Source organism: Oratosquilla oratoria, chromosome 10 (assembly GCF_046742065.1).
Source record: "Oratosquilla oratoria isolate Oo_2021 chromosome 10, ASM4674206v1, whole genome shotgun sequence".
Taxonomy (NCBI): domain Eukaryota; kingdom Metazoa; phylum Arthropoda; class Malacostraca; order Stomatopoda; family Squillidae; genus Oratosquilla; species Oratosquilla oratoria.
Window position 1 is genome coordinate 40,643,386 of NC_134786.1, and position 16,220 is coordinate 40,659,605.

The window sequence follows — 16,220 nt, forward strand, 5'->3', positions numbered from 1 at the left end:
ACAACAAAACGAATTTTGAGAAACTAAAAAAATGATTTTGTAATGCAAACTGGGAAAAATTCTTAAATAAAGAAACAAGGATAAAAGAGAAACGGAATATACCAAAAGAAATTTATAAGGAGGGAGTGAACAAATATGTACCAAAAAAAAGCAAGAAAGAGTATACATAAAAAGCTGGTACGACAAAAAACATAGTGAGGCTAAGGATAAAAGAGACAAAGCTTGGAAAAGATGAAAAAAAAAAAGAGTAAATGGCAAACATACATCAAACTAAGAAATGATTATATAAAAATACACAGAGATGAAAAGAGAAACTATGAAAGAAACATAATAGAAAAATGCAAGGAACAACCTAAACTATTTTACAGGTATGTAAATACATACATATACAAAAGCCTTTTTTTCCCTTACAAGGGAGGTAGCCAAAAAACAAAGGCATAAAAACCACTCCCACCCATTCCATCCCTATCACACTCCCCTCCCCTCCACCCTCTTCCCTCCCTCTTATCTTGGCACCTCCTGGATGATGGGTCATCCCAGAAGCAATGTCACAAGACACAGCACATCCACAGCAAGGCCGCTTCATTAAATCAGCGACCCCCCCTCTCCATCCCCTCATGCAGAAAAGGAGAAGACGGGGAGAAATCCTTTTGGGCTGCGTCAATTTTTTCTCACACATACTCCCTCATCCCCCAACCATTCTACCTCATGCATCACAACATCATCCATATACAACCATTCTCGATTCACATCTGTCTTCTGTCTTCTCCTGTACTTCTTCAACAGACATTTCCCTCTTCCCCAAGGCCCCTTTTACCCCATCCATTCATCTTATCCTAGCTCGCCCCCTCATGCTCCCTCTTTCCACATCTGCCTTCCACACCTCTTTTAGTCTTTCTTCACTCATTCTTTCCATGTGTCCTAACCATCCCAATACTCTTTCATCAACCCTATCTCTCAACTCCATTTCCACCTCAGTTCTCCTCCTCACCTCCTCATTTCTCACTCTATCCAGCCTAGTAACCCCTATCATACTTCTCAAACACCTCATCTCAAATACATCCAAACTCCTTCTCTCTTCCTCTCTTATGTTCCATGTTTCTGCCCCATACAGTGCTGTTGGTACACTCACTCCTTTATGCAATCTCCTCTTAGCATCCATTCCCAAATGTCTATTTCTCATTACACTTTGCAATCCACCAAGTTGTTTTCTCACTTCTCTCAATCTACATTCTACCTCTACCTCCACTCCTCCCTTTACTGCCACATTTCCACCCAAGTATCTAAAACTATAGACTTTCTCCAGTCCCCCTTAACCCCTTCCATACGGTGCCGCACACGTAGGCGTCATGGACTTAGATCTCGGTGGCAGCAACCAATGCCAGCCGTACGACGTGTCGTAATAATACTCGCATCATAAAATATAGTCACCGCTTATATCGATCGTTCTCTCTTCACCCGTGAATTCTGATAACCATAGAAAATGCGATTACAAAAGAATTAGAAAGAATGTCATTATGGAGGGGCGACTACAATAAATATAATCAAGACGCCGATATGGCAGCCTCGCGAATACACTCGCTCCCCATGACGCCTACGTGTGCGGCACCGTATGGAAGGGGTTAATACTTCCAGTCTGTTCCCACTTTCTCCCTTTGTACATCTCATCACCTTACTTATACCCTCATTTTTCTTCAACTTCCTTCTTTCACACACCTTCCCAAACTATGTCACTAACTTCCTCAATCCCTCCTCTGTTCCTGCTACAAGCGCAGTGTCATCCACAAAGAACAACTGGATTATTTCCCATTTTTCTCCATTTTCTTTAACCATCTCCAATCCCTGACCCACCACCCTTGCATCTACCTCTCACACCACCCCATCCATGTATAAAATGAACAGCCAGGGTGACATAACACATCCCTGATGAAGCCCCACCCTTACCTCGAACCACTCACTCTCTCCATTTCTAATCCTGACACACGCTCTACTACTCTTGTAAAAACTCTTGACTGCTCCTAAAAGCTTTCCTCCTATCCCGTATATGTGCAATATCTCCCACAGAGCCTTCCTGTCTACTCTGTCATAAGCCTTTTCCAGATCCATAAAAGCCCAAAAACATCCTTACCTTTTCCTATAGCTTTCTCACATATCTGTCTTACCACATAAACCTGATCTATGCAACCTCTACCTATCCTAAACTCACACTGTTCCTCACGAATTACTCCCTCTGTTCCTCTCCTAATCCTCTCAATTAACACTCTCCCATAAGCCTTCTCAACTACACTTAACAAGCTGATCCCTCTGAAACTACTACACTCACACTTGTCCCCTTTTCCCTTGTCAAGTGGAACTAAACAGGTACTCCTTCAGTCCTCTGGTACTCTACCCTCTCAAACAATATTAAATAACATTAACAGCCACTCCACCATCACTCTTCCTTTTTTCAGACATTCTGCATGACATCCATCCAGACCAGGTGCCTTACCTGCTCTCATCATCTTAATAACTGCCTTCATTTCATCCTTTTTTATTTCTCCTCCATTTTCGTCACTCATCACGGTCATTTTCTTAGCATTTCCCACTGCAACTACCTTTCCCTCCCTTTCCTCCTTCACATTTAGCAACTCCCTAAAATACTCTGCCCATCTTCCTTTTACTGCCTTCTCTTCCATTATCATCTCTCTATCTGCACCTTTTCCCTTTTCTTCTTTACTTGATTCACCTCCTCTTCCTCTCTTAATTTCTTTCCAAAACATCTTTTTATTACTTTCAAACTTTTCTGTCATACTCTTACCCCATTTCACATCTGCTCTCTTTTTTGCCTCCTTTATCTTATGCTTTACTTCTCCTTTCTTTGTACCTCTCATATGATTCCCTTGTCCAATTTTGTAACCAATCTATGAAAGCTTGCTTTCTCTCTTCTACAACCTTCTTTGCTTCATCATCCCACCATTCACTATCCTTCCTTCTATTTCCTCCGGTCCTTCTTGTTCCACATACCATCTTTGGACACCTTGTGACTCCCTCCTTGAACCATCCCATTCCTCCCCAACTTCTAGTTCTACTCTATCCTTCACTCCCTCCCACTCCTCTTTCAGCTTCTTCTTGTACTCCTTCTCCTTTTCTTTCTCATTTAAGCAGTTCACTCTAAGCACCTCCCTACCTTTTGTTGTTTTTGTCTTTTTCCATCCTCCACTTTCAACTCACCTTCCACCAGAAAATTATCTAGTATTCCCCTACTCTCTGCCCTTACAACATGTACATCCTTAACTCTTCCTATTATACTGCTATCTAATATTACATAGTCCATTAATGCTCTACCACCCTACCATCCACCACCCTCTCCCATGTGTACTTATAATTGACTCTTTTCCTAAACACTGTATTTGCTATCACCAACTCTCTTTCAAGACACATCTTCAACATCAACTCTCTACTACAATTCTTTCCTGGAACTCCACATTTACCAACCACCCTGTCTATTGGTTCATTTCCTACCCTAGCATTAAGGTCTCCCAATACTACTACATTGATGTTTCTCCCTAATCCCTCTATGCACTTATTTAAATCTATCCAAAAAGCCTCCCTTTCTTCTACACTCTTCTCACTACCAGGCCCATATGCACTTACAAAAACCCACATCTCTTTTCTCAGTTTCACCTTCATCCACATTAACTTTGAAGAAACCTCCTTCCACTCCACTACACATTTACCTATCTCTTCACTTACTAGTATAGCCACCCCTTCTCTCCCTCACTCTCTCTTCACTCCAGAGAACCTCCCTACTACACTCCCAAACTCACACTTGCCCCTCCTTCTCAATTTAGTTTCACTCAATGCCAACACATCCATCTTTCTGCTCAAAAACATACTGCCTATCTCTTCCCTTTTACTCTAATCTGTACTACGATATTAAAAGACCCACACCTTAGTAGTACTGGTTGGAAAACTCCTAGTCCCTCTTATGCTTTCACTTTTTGTAGGAATGTCTCCCGTGGGGCTACAGGGAGAAGGATGCCTAATCCTAATCCCCATCCCGTTTTTCTCGCATGTTACGATTCAAGTGGGAAGATTTGGTGGCAGCATTCTATCCCCCACCACAGGGTAGGAAAAAAAAAAAAAAGGAAATGAATATTCAGAGAAATGGTATAGGACAGTAACAAGGGGTTGGAGGACAGCATAACAGAGGGACAGTCGCAGTATAATAAAAGTATCATAATTTCTCTGTGAACAGAGTCCTCCTCTAGCACAGACAAAATTATGTGTGACTCTGGTCCATAGGGCCACCCCATGTAGACCCTAAAGTATCAACTGCATGCTACTTTGCCACAATAACATGCAGCCAGTACCCCAGACAGGGTATGTGAATGGTAAACTAAAAGATAAACAAGAAATGGAAAAGCTGTGCCAGGGAAATTATGAATATACAGAAGAACTGGAAATGGCTAAATTTATGAGCAATCATTTCAAATCGGTATTCACAATTGAAAATTCACCTGTGTGGGAATAGAGAGAAATCCCCCCCAATGAAAGAAATAACTGTAACACAGAAGGAAATCAGAGACCAAATAAAAAACCTTGATGTCAGAAGATCACATGGTCCGGATGGAATTGCAAATTGGATACTGAAAGAATGCATAGAGGAGCTGACGGACAAAATATGCAATATAATCAAAGAGTCAAAGAAGGAAAGGTACCACAGGACTTGAAAAATGGTAACAATGTACTAATATATAAAGGAGGAAACAAGGCAGATCTAACCTACTACAGACCGATCTCCCTAACAAGCGCAGTAGCAAAAATATGTGAAAAAGTTATCAAAAGTAGATGGGTTAAACATCTGGAAGAAAAAACTATACGGAATCCAAATCAATTTGGATTTAGACAAGGAAGATCATGTACAACAAACCTGATCTGCTTCTATCCGAGGCTAATAGAAATAATACAAGAAAGGGATGGATGGGCAGACTGTGCTTTTCCAGACCTACAAAAAGCAATTGATAAGGTACCACACAAGAAACTAATAAGAAAAAGAGAATCAGTAGGTGGTATCAGAGGAATATTATTGGAATAGATGGAAGATTTCCTGACTGGGAGAAAAATGAGGGTAGTAATTAGAGACAAATACTCGAATTGTGAAGAAATGATATGTGATGTCCCACAAGGTTCGGTACTGGCTCCAATCATGTTTGCCATATCTATAAATGACATGGATGAAGGAGTAGTGTGTTATATGAATTTCTTTGCAGATGACGCAAAAATACTAAAGAAAGTAAGAACAGAGGAGGATTGTGAATCATTACAGTTAGACCTGGACAAAATCTGGAAATGGACTCAAAAGTGGGAAGTGAACTTCAATATCAAGAAGTGTAGTATAATATAGCTTGGAAAAAGTAAAAATAGAATATCAAGAAATTATAAAATTGGTGAGGAAGTCAAAAAAGTGAACTCAGAAAGAGAGCTTGGAGTGATAATCAGCAAAGACATGACACTGAACAAACATATCAATAAAATAGTCGGAGAAACCTTCATCCTATTAAGGTCAATGAAAGTGGCATTTGACTAATTGGATGATGAAATGCTTAAAAAAATATAGACCAAAACTGGATTATGCAGCAACACTATGGACACTCAGTATTAAAAAGAATATAAAGAAATTAGAAAGGGTACAAAGAACAACGACAAAGTTGGCACCAACTCTCTTCAAATTAACATTCAAACAAAGATTGTCCAAATTAGAATTACCAACTCTGGAACAAAGAAGAGAAAGAGGAGATCTGCTGACATTAGAATCATGGAAGGAATGGAAATCCTAGATAGGAATAACTTACTAAAATGGGACAATGGAAAGACAAGAGGACACGAAAAGAAGCTCAAAAAGGATAACTATAGAAGAGATCTGAAAAAAAAGCTTCCTACACAGAGTACTGGATACCTGGAATAACTTAGATAAAGAAACAGTGTGTGCAAACACTATTTAAGATTCTAAGAAAAAACTTGATGCTGAAAGATACAAAGATGAGTCACTACTAGCATAGCTCCCTTCCCATATAATACAGCTAGGTAACAACTAATCGCCCACCCACTCCCTTCCTTCCTTCCATGTATCCAAGTATCATCCATATACAACCATCCTCCACTCACCCCTATCTTCTGTCTTCTCCCTTCTTTCCTCAACAGACATCCCCCTCTTGCTCAATGCCCCTTTTACCCAATCCATCCATTTCATCCTTGGTCACCCCCTCATGTTCACTCCATCCACCTCTGGTTTTCACACTTCTTTTACTAATCTTTCTTCACTTATTCATTCCATGTCTTCAAACCCTCCTAATACTCTTTCATCAACCCTACCAACTCCTTTTCCATCCCCGCTCTCCTCCTCGTTTCTCACTCTATCTAGCCTAGTAACCCCTACCATACTTCTCAGGCATTTATTCTTAAAAAAACTGAAACTCTTCTCTTCCTCTCTTATGTTCCATGTTTCTGCCCCATAAAGTGCTGTTGGCACAATCACCCCTTCATATAATCTCCTTTTAGCATCCATTCCCAAATGTCTATTTCTCATTACACTTTTTAATCTCCCAAGGCATTTACTTGCTTCTCTCAATCTACAAGGTGTTCAGGATAAATTTGATCATTCTTTTTTCTGCCATTTCAGAACCATTTGAAGGATTTAATAGCATTAAAGTGCACTGGATAGGTGATTCTGTGTACTATTGGTGGGTGTGAGAGCTAGAGAGCATGGGCTACTGGAAAGCACCGGAATATTAGAAGATAATGACCTGCAGCATGATAATTCATGTCAGATTAAAAAATTCAGAAATCTTAGCTGCAGCTCAGTGCTCCTTGAATACCTTGAAGGCCATGAGATGTGAGCTGGAGAATTGCGAGGGAGAAGTGGAAGCAGTGGCTAGCAGGAAGGATCATAGCAGGCATTCTGACTCTGTCTGCACAATGAAATTCATTGAGAAGCTACAAAAAAAGGTGTGGCAAGATCAGGCAAGGCAATGCAGACCTTGGTAAGAGAAATGGGTGTTGGAGTGGCGACTATGAAGAAAGTGCTGAATGGGGATCTTTGCTACTCCTCATACAAGTTGAGTAGCATTTCCAGTCCTTGCCCATTCCCCTTGCATTTACTTCCCCCACCACCCCATCCAAATAATTATGTAGTGCAATAATCCAGTGTGGCTCTACATGCCAATGTATTAATAGAAATCATATGTATATATCATATTTGTTGCCTCTATTTTCATTGCATTAATTTGTGACTGCTTCTGTCACCAGCTGAAAGTAATAGGATGATGGCAATCACCAACTGTCAGCTCCCCTTACGTTGAAAGAATGAAGATGATATTTTACCAGCACTTCTATATTTGGGGACAATATCGCACCAAAGAGGTTGAGTCACAGAGGTGACAAGAGAGATCTGACAAGGATAACTATAAAGAGGGATAGCAGAAGTTGAGAATGATAAGCATTATTTTTTCTGAGCAGAGATTAATCTCCAGTCACAAAAGAAAGTTGAGTAACTTGGGATGTAGGGATGTCACTACAGTCCCTAAAATAATGACTGAATAAAACATGCAGTCAACACATCATATGGGGAAAGATGGAGAAAATACTATTGAAATTGATGGAAAAAACAAAACAAAACAAAAAAACACTCTGGGGTGTATCTGTACATGAAAGTGATGCAATGGATAGGTTTTGAAATTGTGCAGCTGGGAGATTATTCTCTCTGCTTGCTCTCTTGCAATACCACCATTAGTTGGTGTCCACTATTGGTCCCATGTATATAGATAAATGAAATGAGGGATACTGTGAATGGATGAGAGGATGACCTTCCTAATTCTCACTTTCAAACCTTTCTACACTTAAGCCAGGTCCACACTAAGCCTCTGGCAGTGCTTGCATGAAGCTCAGTGTGGACATGGCCTTACACAATGGGATCATATATCTTTTCCACTTGGGCTAGTGAGATTAATATTCAAACATAAAATATAATAATAAAGTAGGGACTTTGTATGCAATATCTGTCTATATACCAAGGGTTTTTGCCCCTTACTAGGAAGGTAACCAAAATCAAAAGGAATATATATAATCCCACCCATTCCACTCCCATCCACCACTGTTTCCTCCCTCTCATCTTAGCTCCTCATGGATGACAGATCATCCTTGTATTTTGTGCACTGCCCTGGGACAGAAGCAATGCAGCAAGACACACCACATCCACAGCAAGGCTGCTTCACTTACTCGGCGACCCTCCCTCCAACAAAATGTCAAAGGATAATAATGTACCAATAAAGTGAACAGTTAAAATCTTTACAACTATTCTTACACCAATGCTACTGAAAAACTTGGAGGCTTGGTCTTTGACACATGGTTTGTTCTTGGTGTATGCAAGAGAAATGGAAACATTACAGCTGAGTAGCAGTCACTAGAAGAGACAGATCAAGAAACATATATATTAGAAAGAACTAGAAAGAGACATCATCATCAAAGTGGTTGAAAGAAAGACTGAAATGGCATGAATACATGCAGAAAATGGATGCAGAGAACCCACAAGGCACTGAAATAGTATCACATGGAAGAAGACCAAGAGGACCTAGATGGATAAGGATTGAAGGTGTGATGTAGGTAGTTGAAAGAACAAGATGGAGAAGGCAAAATATGAACTGTCTATAGATAGCAACATCTAGAAAGCATTTGTGTCCAATGGCAACTTGGCAGGCTTTGACCTATCAGGCACTGGGTCAGGTGAGAAGATTTAAACAGCATCACCATCCAACAAATAGTGTTTATAATTCAAAATAATGAAAAGTTATACTTACTGGTAAGAGTGCTACTGGACCAGTTGGAAGGAATCTCTGCCATGCAACTGTGTTTTCACATGGCTGGAATGGTAATTCAATCATCAATCTCAATCTTTTTAATTGTACACATGAAAGTACAATCCAATGTTACACAATTAAATTCTGTTTATAAAATGAGTGGAAATGCATGATGTGCTTTCCTAACAAAACTGTATGAGCCAATTGAACATGATTTCACTACATAAAGCACAAGTGAATTCAATCAATATGGCCTTCAATTTTCATAGGTTCACCATCTGTATCTTATGATATTCACATACATACATATATATAACAAAGGCTTCTTCCCCCTCACAAGGGAGGTAGCCAAAGTTAACCACTTCAGTATGAGTCAAATACGGTATAATACATTACTTGTATTAAAAATATAAAGTCACTGCTGTATTAGTTGTTCTCTTTTACTTTGAGTAATAATAAACACAGAAATATGATAAACCAGTTCATAGAATCCAGGGGTAACTCATGTACAACTACAAAAAAAATATATAATCAAGACACTGATGCCAGCTTCTTCGTGTACCCACTCACACCTCATGATGCCCATGTCGGCGTCATTGTACCGAAGTGAAAGGCATAAATCCACTCCCACCCATTTCATCCCCACATACTCCACTCCTATTCATCACCCCTCCCTTCCATTTTTCTTGGCTCCACCTGGATGACAGGTTGTCCCTGCATATCACCCACTGCCATGGGTCAGAATCAATGTAGCAAGACACAGCACATCCACAATAAGGCCACTTCATTTAATCAGCAAACCCCCCTCTCTGTCCCCTCATGCAGAAAAAGAGATGGGGAGAAATATGATAATAATAATAATGTTCACAGTGGACATTAAAACAAAGTAGTTAATTTATTTCCATTAATCTGTTTGCAGATGATACAAAGATCATAAGGAGAATAGAAGATGAAGATTATAAACTGTTACAAAAAATCTAGAAAGACTAAACAACTAGGGCCATTTGTGGGTAGTTGATTTCAATGACAAAAAATTAAAAGAACTGGAAATGGGTAAAAGTACAGAGAGCCCCTGAATGTTTACTTTTTTGGAAATGAAACATTTATGGGCAAAGCAATGTTTTCAATACTACAGAATGATCCATACATACATATCCAAGGGCCTTCTTCCCTTACATTGCATGGATAAACTATCTATCTATATACCAAAGACTTTCCCCCCTAACAAAAGGGGTACCCAGTCTGTTATATTTTGTCTTTGGTCATTTTCATACTCTGAGCCATTTGTTTGGCTGTGTGTTATACTCTGTAAACAATTGACAAAACTGTCTGGCTGCATTGTCTCAGTCTGTTTGGGATCAGTTGGAGTAACAGTCATGACTACGTAAGTTAATTCCTTTAACCTACTCATTCAATCATTGTGTAGATATCATATACTATGTCTTATATTTGAGTTGAAAGAGAAAATGTATCAAAGTAGAAATGAAAAACATAGAATAGGAAGACTAATGTAAAACAAAACAAATTTTGAGAAACTAAAAAAATTCTTTCGCAACGTAAACTGGGAAAAATTCCTAAATGAAGAAACAGGGATGGAAGAGAAATGGAATATACTAAATGAAATTTATAATAAGGGAGTGAATAAATATGTACCACAACAAAAAAAAGGAAAGAACATACATAAAAAACTGGTACAACAAAAATGTAGTGAGGCTAAGGACAAAAGAGACAAAGCTTAGAAGAAATTGAAAAAAGACAAGAAAACAAGCAAATGGCTAATGTACATCAAACTAAGAGAAGATTATGTAAAAATACGCAGATATGAAAAGAGAAACTACGAAAAAAAATAATAGAAAAATGCAAGGAAGAACCCAAACTATTTTACAGGTATGTAAATGGTAAAGTGAAGAATAAACAAGAAATAGAAAAGCTGTGCCAGGGTAAATATGAATATACAGAAGAACTGGAAATGGCTGAAATCATGAACCACTTCAAATCAGTATTCACAATAGAAAACTCACCTAACTGTGAGGAAATAGAGAGAGATAGCCCCCTCAATGAAAGAAATAATTGTAACACAGAAGGAAATCAGTGACCAAATCAAAACCCATGTCAGAAAATCACATGGTCCAGATGGAATTGTAAATTGGATACTGAAAGAATGCATTGAGGAATTAACAGATAAAATATACAATATAATTAAATTCTCACTTCAAGAAGAAAAGGTGCCACAGGACTGGAAGAATGCAAGTATTGTACCAATTTATGGGGGAGGAAACAAGGAAGATCCATCAAATTACAGACCGGTCTCCCTGACAAGCACAGTAGCAAAAATTTGTGAAAAGGTCATCAAAAATAGATGGGTTAAACATGTGGAAAAAAAAATTATACTGAATCCAAATCAACTTGCATTCAGACAAGGATGATCATGTACAACAAACTTGATCTGCTTCTACTCGAGATTAATAGATATAACAAAAGAGAGAGATGGCTGGGCAGATTGTGCCTTTCTGGACCTACAAAAGGCATTTGATAAGGTACCACACAGTCCAAATGCCTGACCTGTTTTTCTCACCTCTTATGATTCAAGTGTGAATACTTGGTGGCAGCATTCTATCCCCCACCACAGGGTAGACAAAAAAAAAGGGAATGAATATTCAGAGAAGTGGTACAGGACAGTAACAAGGGGTTGGGGGACAGCATAACAGAGGGACAGTCACAGTATATTAAAAGTGTCATCATTTCTCTGTGAACAAAGACTTACTCTATCACAGACAAAATGATGTGTGGCTCTGGTCCATTGGGACACCCCACATAGACCCTAAAGTATCAACTACATGCTACTTTGCCACAATAACATGCAGCCAATACCCCAGACAAGGGTATAAACAAATATATAAAATAAATGGCAGTCATTACAGCATCTTACTTAGGTGTTTATCTAAATGAATCTTAAAGATTTAAACTGAACTACATTGCACTGCCTCTGCAGGAAGTTTGCTCCATTCATTAACTACATGGTTGCCAAAGTTGTTTCTAACCATTTCCAAATGATATCTATTTCCTGACAGTTTGAGACCATTATTTCTTGTCAGATTCTCATTCAGTGTAAAAATTTTGTCACTTCAGATGTTGTCAATTCCCTTTGGAATCTTAAAGACCTGTATCAAGTCACCTCTGAGTCTATGCTTTTTTAGGGAAAACAGATTCATATGTTTTAGTTGAGTTTTGTATGATTCATTTCTTATATTTGGAATCAGTTTTGTGGCTTGCCGTTGTACTTTTTCCAATCTGTCAATGTCTTTAATAAGATTCGGTGACCATATGGAAACAGCATATTCCAAATGTGGACGAACTAATGAGAGATGAACTTTTGAAGTCAATACATTGCGCAGTCAGTCCTAGAATCTTGTTTGCTTTCTCAGAAGCTAAAATACACTGCTTAGATGATTTGAGATCATTACTGATAATTACTCAAAATTGCCTCACAATATTAGTAACGACCTGGAATACAGTAAGGAAACTCAATATTATTGACATCAGATTTACTAGACAAATAATAATGTACACCAAGCACAGCAAGACCAGAATGCGTGTCCATAGTGTTCAGTTTGAGTGTCCAGAGTGTGCTATTGGTCACCAACACTATCAACAGATGTGATCTAGGATTATGTCCATGGCCCCATTAAAGTCTTCCATTGTCACCTCTGCATTGGAGATAATGTTCTTCAGATATTGTTTCAGGTTCACTGCATAGGTGGTGATTAGAAGCTTCTTGTGGTCTTTCATGAGGTGAAATAGGTCACTTGATTTCTGCAGGGAAAGTGACATGTCTCAAGCATAGCAAACCTCCAGGTACAGGCGTTCTACCTTTGTGTACTGGTTGTTGTTAGTGTCTACCACATACTCATCTACTCCAGCAGCTGAGGCAAATGGTCCTCCCATTCTCTTCAGCTTGTCCAGGTCCTTACTTTTTGGCAGAACTACTGCCACATTGGCAATTTCTTTGTCCTGCAAACCGTTTCTTCAGGTCATCTTGCCTTGTGTTCCATGCCAATATGATTTCTAGTAGCTTTCCTCCTTTCCTGACCACACTGCCATAGACCCTGAATGACCCTGATTGTCTTCTGCTTGGGGTTGGAATGAGGTTGCTACTTTGAGTATGACATCACAGACATCCTCATCATATTCTGTATTCTGGAACCTCTTTCAATTTGTTTCATGTATTTATTCACCTAGTTGTAATATACGGGAGGGGAGCTATGCTCGTGGTGACCCGTCTTTGTATCTCTCCGCATCAAGTTTTATCTTAAAATCTTGTATAGTGTTAGCACATACTGTTTTGTTGTCTAATTTGTTCCATGTATTTATCGCTCTGTGTGGGAAACTGTTCCTTTTCAAGTTTTTTCTATAACTATCCTTTTTCAATTTTTTTCTGTGTCCTCTTGTTTTACCGTTGTCCCACACTAATAGGTCGTTCCTGTCTAAAACTTCCATTCCTTTCATTATTCTGTAGATAGTTAGCAAATCTCTGTCTAAAACTTCCATTCCTTTCATTATTCTGTAGATAGCAAATTTCCTCTTTCCTCAGGCTACTGAAGCACTCGTGGTTGAGGCTGAGAGACTTGTTTGGTTGAGGTGCTATGTGGATATCAAATTCATGTGCCTGGTTCCATGGCTTGTGATCAGAGTCATGGTTTATGAGTTAAATTATACAATCAAGGGCTTGCTCAATCACACATGTTGCGATTGCTGTTGTAGAAGTTTGATTAGATTTTGTCTCTACTCAGCGTGTTCTCTCTTTCAGCCCAGTTTGGTGATGACTTGATTAAACATCAGAGTTGGGTGTACATTGCAGAACAAGTGATCTGGGATGTGTTCAGACTCCAGACTTTTTGCCAATAGCTCATCCACTTTCAAATTGTGAGCTGTCTGGTCTGTAATTACAAAGTATCTTCTCAAATAGTTTTAAATGTGACACCACTTGCCATCTCCAGGATTTCAAGAACTGCCACCCTGAGAGCAGCCAAATAATTCCTGAACTCAGAACCAATGCTCATGATCAGTGGGGCACAGTATGTTCCATTGACAGTGATACCCTAAACAGAAAAAGAGCCAGCACCCTGCTCCTTTGAACTCTCATTAGAATAAGTCGCAACTATTTGTTCATCAAAGTTCATGATCTCCTAGACAATATCATCCAGCACCATGATTTCAATGCTCTTGCCTGCATCCCTGACACTTGGATTCTAGCAGGGTGTCCACATCAATAATTTCTGGCTCATTATGTGCTTTCCAGTTTCATTCAACCTTCTTGTTGCCAATTGTGGTCACAGCTGATCCTGCTTGCCACTCAGACATGTGGTAGCAGCTCTTCAGTTTGTGAACAGTCTTGTAAAATTCTGGTGAGACTTTTTGTTTACTTTCACAGATGTGCTGATATTAACATGGCAATTCATCATGCTGCTGAGTGACTGTGTCTGTCACCATCCACCACTTCTTAACATAAACATGACTTTCAATATCAGAGTAGATGTTGTGTGTGTCCATGCCAGCATCTTCAGAATCAAGACTGTTCACTGTCCTCAAAGGATGCAACTGACACAGAGATTTCTTTCTCCTTTTCACACTCAGCTCTCATTCTCTCAAAGCTCTGCATGTCCCTGCTCCAATGCTCCATCGTTTTCACCCATTCCCTGTCCATAAAGTCTTTACAGTATGTTTTCTTCCGGGTTTTTGGATCCTCAAGGAAGGCCCAGTGGGTTAGGGCATTGTTACTTGCAGCAAAAGTCGACAGGGATGGCAGTTCGAACCCTGCCACCAGCAAAGTTGGATCAAGGGTATGGTGTATTAAATTCCATGCTACAAAGTACTCTGTAAGGGGGCACCTCCCAAGCCTCCTGAGATGGGGGAATTTGTGATGTTAAACCATATCATTAACCCTTATCAACTCTGGCTACCTCCCTTGTCATTGGTATATGTATGTATTTGTACTTATTTATTTTTTCTATCTTATTTATATTATCTATTTCTTTATTTTTATTTAATTCTTTATTTCTCTCTGCCTCTCTTTCCTTGAGGAGCTAAGCTGAGACGGCAACAAAGGTGATGGATGGAAGTGCAATGGGTGAGAGTGGGTGCATGCCTTTTGACTTGGCTACCTTCTTTGTAAAGAGGAAACCTTTAGTATATACATTTACTTATTTATTTATTATTATCATAAGATTCTCTCTCTTTCATGTGAAGGGACAAAAAGGGAGGGCTACTAAGTAAATGAAGTACTAGGGACCTGCTGTGGATGTGCTTTGTCTTACTGCATTGCTGCTGACCATGAGGAGCTAAGAGGAAAGAGAAACAAATGAATGGTAGAGGTGAGTGGGATGGGTAGGGATGGGTGCATACCTTGGCTGGCTACCCTTTTCATTAGGGGGTAAACATTTTTTTGTATATAGATAGCTTACTCATGTAATGTATGTATGTGTCATTCTATATTTATTGAAAACTGCATTGCTCTTATAATAATTTTTTCATTTCCCACAGACTCAAAAATGCAAAGCTGGATTGAAACGAAATAGAAAGGAATTTAAAAATGAAATATCCTGGCTTATGATTTCATAATGATGGAAAAAAAAAAAAAAAAAAAAAAAAAAAGTCTTTCAACATAGGGTACTCCCTTCAGTTAACTTCTTCAATACGAGTCAAATTTTCGTGGGCAGCATCAGCTCCCTGAATTAAGTTGATGCATCACAATACCCGTATTATGAAATATAAAGTTACAGCTGCATTACTCGTTCTCTTTCACTTTGAATATTACTAACCACAAAAAATATGATCAGGCCAGATTACAGAATATGGGGTCACTCAGCTACAATTATAAAATAATTATAATCAAGACACCGATGCTGGCATCCTCATACACCAATTCGTACCTCATGACGCTAACGTAGGCATCATCACATGGAAGGGGTTAAGTAAAACCGTATGATATTAACCAGAACAACATTTGTAAAGAACATCATGGTGTCAAAAATATGGATAAAAATGTAAGTATTTGCAATAATGACAACATGTATAGTAATTTAATATCTGTCACTTTAATTTGTAATATGTAGAGTACTTTAATTCCATCTTGGGATCCAGAGTTTGGTGTGTGATAGGGGCAAATGAAGAATGGTTGTGTATGGATGATCTCTGATGCATGGAAGGGAGTGGGTGGGGGATAGGGGAGGTTAGGGAGTGGTTGTGTATTTTTTTTACCTAGTTGTATCTTGCAGGAGGAGAGCTATGCTCATGGCAACCCACTGTTGTATCTTTCCCCTTCCAGTTTTTTCTTAAAGTCATGTATAGTTTTAGCACTCACTGTTTCCTCTTTCAGTTTGTTCCAGT

The 16,220-nt window shown here is 39.0% G+C and overlaps 1 protein-coding gene across 6 annotated transcripts in view; it reads right to left on the reverse strand.

The window, feature by feature from the left end:
* Window positions 1-16,220, reverse strand: part of Coq6 (ubiquinone biosynthesis protein COQ6, mitochondrial) — a 159,979-nt gene that overhangs the window by 77,609 nt on the left and 66,150 nt on the right. For all 6 annotated transcript variants that reach the window (XR_012966803.1, XM_076191736.1, XM_076191737.1 and 3 more), the window contains one exon: window positions 8,835-8,897. Coding sequence is in view for 5 of the 6 variants with exons in the window: in XM_076191736.1 (XP_076047851.1) it covers window positions 8,835-8,897 (63 nt within the window). In the remaining variant the exon portion in view is untranslated. The remainder of the gene's footprint in view (window positions 1-8,834; window positions 8,898-16,220) is intronic.